Genomic DNA, 8,034 nt, shown 5'->3' with positions numbered 1-8,034 from the left:
GTTTGAGAGGGACACTGCCCGCGGTCATCGAACTATTCCATTTTTTGAACAACACGGACTGTTGTAATACATGCGCCCTGGTCCTGGAAAATTCCGATCGGGAGGAATATAGAGTGGTTCCAAATACCCCGGTATTACCCTGGCCGAGCTGATCGTGAGTAGGAGGACAATCTCGGGATTGAGAACCCTTGACACGGAAGTTTGCAGTGGAGTTGATGTTGTAGCAAATCTTAGATACACTGCCCTAGCCCTTGTTGTCATCTAGTAAACCGCGAATAGAGCTGACTTATGTAAACATGCAAATGTACTGTGCTGGCCTGTTACTCATCCATCATGATGTGGAAGGAGGACAATGTGAAATAAAATATCAGAGCCACCACAGTTCAGGTCTAGTTGTCACAATGGTCACAAAAGGGTATGTATCCTAAATCCTGTACTGACTCCTAACTCCTTGACTCCTAACCGCTCTTTCTCCTCCCCTTAGGGAGGTTCCAGTGCCCCCCCACCAGGAGTTTCCGCTGCCAACGAGCCGTGTGTGTGTCTGAAAGTGTCCAAACAGTGTGACGGAGTTGACAACTGCGGGGACAACTCTGATGAGCTCAACTGCCGTGAGTTTCCTGTGCTGCTGGCCTTTAGCACCACACCAACACAAGGCTGTCTCCTTGATGAGCTGTTGTTCCCTGTGGAGAGGTTCCATCGTTACACCTACCATACCACTTATGTTAACCTATGACAGAATGCTTATCCAATACAGGGCTTCATTGTCGTTTTCATCAGTGGTATGCGCAATTATAGACATTGGATCAGAATGGTTGTTGTTCATTTCATTCAATAGACATTTAATACACCTTTATTCACCCTCGAGACAATGTGATGGTTGGTCTATGTGTGTTTTCTCAGAGCCCCCTCCAGCCCAGCCTACCTGTGACAAGGATGAGTTCCTGTGTGCCAATGGCAGGTGCATCAGCTCCAGCCTGCGCTGTAACTTCTTCAATGACTGTGAGGACTACGGTTCAGATATCCACGCAAGACAGGTGCCCCAAGTCATGACTGTTTAACACATCACCATGTCTACCGTTCTAATGGCATTTGGAGGAGACAGCGTTGGATTATGTTTCTCACACAAGTTCCGTTAACCTTCCAATGGCCAACACTGTTGTGTTATCCTAAACGTTTTCTTCTCTTTGCGTGGGTGTTGTCTCTTGACCCGCAGACACCAAGCTGAACGACTGCAGGATGAACAGGACTCTGTGTGGGGACGGGGATGAGGCACACTGTGTCAGCAACCGGACAGACTCCTTCTGCTCCTGCAAACCAGGCTTCCAGAAGACTGCTCATAACACCTGTGAAGGTACAACTCCACACACCAGGATTCCTCTACAGGGTAGGCAAGTTATACACACAACCAGATGTCCTCTACCAGGGCTCAAGCTTATTACACACACCAGGAATGTTCTCTACAGGTCAAGCTTATTAACACACACCAGGATGTCTCTACAGGGTCAAGCTTATTACACACACACAGAGTGTACTCTTACAGGGTCAAGCTTATTCACACCACACCAAGGATGTTCTCTAACAGGTCAACTTATTAGAGCACTGCACTTATACAGGAGAAATTACTCTACAGTCAAGCTTTATTACAACACACCAGATTTCTCTACAGGGTCGTAAGCTTATTACGACCACATCCAGGAGGATGTCCTCTACAGGAAGCTTTCACCAGAGATTCAGGTCTATTACCACACACCAGGATGTTACTCTACAGGGTCAAGCTTTATTTACACCTAGCACACAGGAATGTACCATAGTACAGGGCGTCATGCAATACCCCAAGCTATATTACACCGACTATCCAGCGATGTTACTCTCCCAGAGCCCGGTCAAGAGCTTACCCAACACACGACCAAGGAAAATGCCTAACTGCTCACAAGGTTCAAGGCTTAACATCCTGGTGTGTGTAATAAGCTTGACCCTGTAGAGAACATCCTGGTGTGTGTAATAAGCTTGACCCTGTAGAGGACATCCTGGTGTGTGTAATAAGCTTGACCCTGTAGAGGACATCCTGGTGTGTGGAGTGTACCTTCACAGGTGTTATGAGCAGTCTTCTGGAAGCCTGGTTTGCAGGAGCAGAAGGAGTCTGTCCGGTTGCTGACACAGTGTGCCTCATCCCCGTCCCCACACAGAGTCCTGTTACTCCTGCAGTCGTTCAGCTTGGTGTCTGCAGGGTCAGAGACACACCACAAGCAGAGAAGAAAACGTTTAGGATACACAACAGTGTTGAGCCATTGGAAGGTTAACGGAACATTGTGTGAGAAACATAATCCAACGCTGTCTCCTCCAACATGCCATTAGAACGGTAGACATGGTGATGTGTTAAACAGTCATGACTTGGGGCACCTGTCTTGCAGTGGATCTCATCTGAACCGTAGTCCTCACAGTCATTGAAGAAGTTACAGCGCAGGCTGGAGCTGATGCACCTGCCATTGGCACACAGGAACTCATCCTTGTCACAGGTAGGCTGGGCTGGAGGGGGCTCTGAGAAAACACACATAGACCAACCATCACATTGCTCCTGAGGGGATAAATAAAGGTGTATTAAATGTCTATTGAATGAAATGAACACAACCATTCTGATCCAATGTCTATAATTGCATACCACTGATGAAAACGACAATGAAGCCCTGTATTGGATAAGCATTCTGTCATAGGTAACATAAGTGGTATGGTAGGTGTAACGATGGAACCTCTCCACAGGGAACAACAGCTCATCAAGGAGACAGCCTTGTGTTGGTGTGTGCTAAAGGCCAGCAGCACAGGAAACTCACGGCAGTTGAGCTCATCAGAGTTGTCCCCGCAGTTGTCAACTCCGTCACACTGTTTGGACACTTTCAGACACACACGGTCGTTCTGGCAGCGGAAACTCCTGGTGGGGGGGCACTGGAACCTCCCTAAGGGGAGGAGAAAGAGCGGTTAGGAGTCAAGGAGTTAGGAGTCAGTACAGGATTTAGGATACATACCCTTTTGTGACCATTGTGACAACTAGACCTGAACTGTGGTGGCTCTGATATTTTATTTCACATTGTCCTTCCCATCATGATGGATGAGTAACCAGGCCAGCACAGTACAAGTCAGCTCAGCGCGGTACTGTGAAAAGTCACAGGATCTGATGTCACTACTCACTGCACTCGTCAGGGTTCTCATCCGAGTTGTCTCCACAGTCGTCCTCTCCGTCGCATTTCCAGGCCAGGGGCTTACACAGCGTGTTGTTACACTGGAAGTCGTCCAGGGGGCAGTGTCTCTCAACTGAGACATGGAGAAGGGAAGAAGAACAGTAGGTTGCCCATTATTGACCCTGTTCCTGTTGATCCTACCACAGATTCTCCAGAATCCCTCTCAATTAATAAACGTAGAGGGCTCCCGAGTGGCACAGTGATCTAAGGCACTGCATCTCAGTGCTAGAGGCGTCACTACAGACCCTGGTTCGATTCCAGGCTGTATCACAACTGGTCGTGATTGGGATTCCCATAGGGTGGCGCCCAGTGTTGTCCGGGTTAGGGGAGGGTTTGGCCGGGGTAGGCCTTCATTGTAAATACGTTCTTAACTAATGTGCCTATTAAATAAAGGTTAAATAAAAAGGATGTTTAATCTCAGTCTAACCACTCTCTTTTAGCACTGTGGCCATCTCAAATGCCAGCATGAGCGAGGCACATGGGGACACAAACACACTCACCAGCTATGTGACACTTCTCCTCATCGCTGCCGTCCAAACAGTCAGCATCTGCGTCACAGCGCCAGCGGTTGGGGATACAGTGGCCGTTCTCACACTGGAACTGGTCACTGTCACACTTCAGGTCACAGCCGCCCTGAGGGACACGCACACACACACACACACACACACACACCACCACACACAACACACACACACACACACACACACACACACACACACACACACACACACACACAGATCATTGAATTATTTTTCTATACATGAGTTGTGGTCTCTATAAGCTTCATTATAGACATATAGCTGGGTGGTTCGAGCCCTGAATGCTGATTGGCCGAAAGCCATGGTATATCAGACTGTATACCACGGGTATGACAAAAAATTACTTTTTACTGTTCTAATTACATTGGTAACCAATTTATTATAATAGCAATAAGGCACCTCGGGGGGTTGTGATATACGGCCAATATACCACGGCTGAGGGCTGTATCCAGGCACTTTGCGTTGTGCATAAGAACAGCCYTTAGCCGTGGTATATTGGCCGTATATCACAACCCCCCGAGATGCCTTATTGCTTCAATTTGAGGTCCTAAACCTAGCAGGAAAGTGTATCCTTGTAGCTGTATGGGCTAGTATAGTCAAAATGTTTGCCTTGGGGTAAGTTGAGCCAATTGAAGTGTTCTTCCAGGCATAATACAAGGCATTTTCGCTGGGATATGAGGTAACAACAGGGCCTGGCCTATGTTACAAGTGTAAAAAAAAAAGTTACAAGTGCTTGTTAGGTGTTAAGCCTTGAATGATTTAAAGAAAAAAGAGCAATTGTGATAGTGTTGAATTGTGTTTGGGAAATTAAGAAATAAAGAAGGTAGTGGTAATATTTCATTCAGTACAGAAATTTGTAGACGGCTTAACTTACCCCATACACGGGAATAAGTTGTGCCAAGATATTTTTTTTGGGACAAGCTATGTTTTCAAAACTGTAATATTTAAATGAATTCTGATTATTTCCAGGTATACACACCATCCTGAAATATATGTAGATATCTTTGTTAGAATATTTACCTTGACAGAATGATGCTGAATGTAAAGAATGTCTCAACTTACCCCACTCTCCCCTACAGTATGAGTCAGTAGCGTTATCTATTACACATGTGTCTAACTCAGATATGTTGCTGTGGTTGAGTCAGGTGTGTTACCTCATCAGATCCGTCAGCACAGTCATGGTCTCCATCACACTTCCACCTCCCGGCGATACAGCGTCCGTTGGTACAGGCAAACTCACTCTCTGAGCACTGCCGTGGGACTGTAAAGACACAGCAACACAGGTCTCACATAACAAACATTATACTGTACAGCTTAGCTGGAAATGGCTTCCAAATACGTGTTGTTTTTAGTAAAAGTCCAAATTCACAGGGGAGAGAGTACTGTACAGAACACCTCATAACACACCACAACACAAGACCTCACAGCACACCACAACAGACCACAACACATCCCAACACACCACAACACCTCATAAGACACCACAACACACAACAACACCTCATAACACCTCACAACACACCACCTCACAACACACCACAACAGACCACATCACATCACAACACCTCACACCATAACACATCACAGCACCTCACACCACAACACAACACAGCACACCAAAACATACCACAACACATCACAACACCTCACAAGCACATCACAACACACCACAACACACTCACAACAGACCACAACACATCACAACATACCACAACCACCACAACACATTACAAACACTCACACCACAACACCTCACACCACACCACAGACAGCACAACACCTCACACCACACCATAACACATCACAGCACCTCACACCACACACAGCCAAACACCTCACAGCACAACAGACCACAACAACACACAACACTCATAAGACGCCACAACACAACAATGACACCTCACAACACACCACCAACAGGCCACAACACACCACAACACCTCATAAGACACCACACAAGGCCACAAACACACCACAACACCTCATAAGACACCCCACAACACACAACGACACCTCATAACACCTCACAACACCTCACACCACAACACATTACAGCACCTCACAACCCATCACACCACAACACATTACAGCACCTCACACCACAACACCTCACAACACAACACAACACCTCATAGCACAACACATTACAGCACCTCACACCACAACACAACACATCACCTCAGCTCACAACCCAGCACAACACAACACCTCATACCACAACACATAACAGCACCTCACGCCACACCACAACCCCTCACAACACACCACATCACAACACCTCACAACACACCACAACACCTCAGCTCACAACCCACCACAACACATCACACCACAACACACCACAAAACATCACAACACCTCACAACACATCACAGCACCTCACACCAAAACACCTCACAACACATCATAACAGCACCTCACAACACACCACAACACCTCAGCTCACAACCCACCACAACACATCCTAGCACCTCAAACCACAACACATCACAACAACATCATATTACTCCAGTGCTAGCCTCTCTACACTGGCTTCCTGTTAAGGCTGGGCTGATTTCAAGGTTTTACTGCTAACCTACAAAACATTACATGAGCTTGCTCCTATCTTTCCGATTTGGTCCTGCCGTATATACCTACACGTACGCTACGGTCACAAGACGCAGGCCTCCTTATTGACCCTAGAATTCCTAAGCAAACAGCTGGAGGCAGGGTTTTGTCCTATAGAGCTCCATTTTTATGGAATGGTCTGCCTATCCACGTGAGAGACACAGACTTGGTCTCGACCTTTAAGTCTTTACTGAAGACTCATCTCTTCAGTAGGTCATATGATTGAGTGTAGTCTGGCCCAGGAGTGTGAAGGTGAATGGAAAGGCACTGGAGCAACGAACCACCCTTGCTGTCTCTGCCTGGCCGGTTCCCCTCTCTCCACTGGGATTCTCTGCCTCTAACCCTATTACAGGGGCTGAGTCACTGGCTTACTGGTGCTCTTCCATGCCGTCCCTAGGAGGGGTGCGTCACTTGAGTGGGTTGAGTCACTGACGTGATCTTCCTGTCCGGGATGGTGCACCCCCTTGGGTTGTGCCGTGGTGGAGATCTTTGTGGGCTATTCTCGGCCTTGTCTCAGGATGGTAAGTTGGTGGTTGAAGTTATCCCTCTAGTGGTGTGGGGGCTGTGCTTTGGCAAAGTGGGTGGGGTTATATCCTGCCTGTTTGGCACTGTGCGGGGGTATCGTCGGATGGGGCCACGGTGTCTCCCGACCCCTCCTGTCTCAGCCTCCAGTATTTATGCTGCAGTAGTTTATGTGTCGGGAAGCTAGGGTCAGTCTGTTATRTCTGGAGTATTTCTCCTGTCTTATCATGTGTCCTATGTGAATTTAATTATGACCTCTATAATTCTCTCTTTCTCTCTTTCTCTCTTTCTTTCTTGGATGACCTGAGCCCTAGGACCATGCCTCAGGACAACCTGGCTTGATGACTCCTTGCTGTCCCCAGTCGGCCTGTGGCTATGGAACCCTGACCTGTTCACCGGACGTGCTACCTGTCCCAGACCTGCTGTTTTAAACTCTCTAGAGACAGCAGGGGCAGAGATACTCTGAATGATCGGCTATGAAAAGCCAACTGACATTTACTCCTGAGGTGCTCACCTGTTGCACCCTCGACAACCACTGTGATTATTATTATTTGACCCTGCTGGTCATCTATGAACGTTTGAACATCTTGGCCATGTTCTGTTATAATCTCCACCCGGCACAGCCAGAAGAGGACTGGCCACCCCTCAGAGCCTGGTTACTCTCTTGGTCTCTTCCTAGTGTTGGATTCGACATTTTGAACATTGAGATGTGAAATAAATGATAGAGAAGAAGCATAGAATATCTGTAGAAAGACAGATAGCTGTGGAATGTGTTGGGGGATGGGAGCAGAGCAACATGTTGATACAGGAAAAACAGATGGACATCTGTGGATGAGGTGAAGGAGGGGTTTAGGTCAGGAGGTGAGGACAGGTCACCTGAAGGAGGTAATAAGTGTTTGGTATCTTGTTACTCTTTTCCTGTTAAACCATAAGATATAAGGATAGGAGAGAAGGAGGAGTGTCTTATGTGGGATATATATATATATATATATATATATATACAGTGGGGAGAACAAGTATTTGATACACTGCCGATTTTGCAGGTTTTCCTACTTACAAAGCATGTAGAGGTCTGTAATTTTTTATCATAGGTACACTTCAACTGTGAGAGACGGAATCTAAAACAAAAATCC

At 47.0% G+C, this 8,034-nt stretch overlaps 1 protein-coding gene across 1 annotated transcript in view; it reads right to left on the bottom strand.

The window, feature by feature from the left end:
* LOC111966124 (low-density lipoprotein receptor-related protein 1-like) overlaps positions 1-8,034 on the bottom strand; it is a 281,628-nt gene that overhangs the window by 32,535 nt on the left and 241,059 nt on the right. Inside the window, 6 exon segments of the mRNA XM_070444337.1 lie at positions 2,084-2,221; positions 2,401-2,538; positions 2,829-2,951; positions 3,184-3,306; positions 3,734-3,866; positions 4,927-5,033. Coding sequence (XP_070300438.1) covers positions 2,084-2,221; positions 2,401-2,538; positions 2,829-2,951; positions 3,184-3,306; positions 3,734-3,866; positions 4,927-5,033 — 762 coding nt within the window.

The sequence above is a fragment of the Salvelinus sp. IW2-2015 genome, linkage group LG7 (genome assembly GCF_002910315.2).
Source record: "Salvelinus sp. IW2-2015 linkage group LG7, ASM291031v2, whole genome shotgun sequence".
NCBI lineage: Eukaryota > Metazoa > Chordata > Actinopteri > Salmoniformes > Salmonidae > Salvelinus > Salvelinus sp. IW2-2015.
The sequence above is the reverse complement of the archived record's forward strand: the minus strand, read 5'-3'. Positions and strand labels throughout refer to the sequence as shown.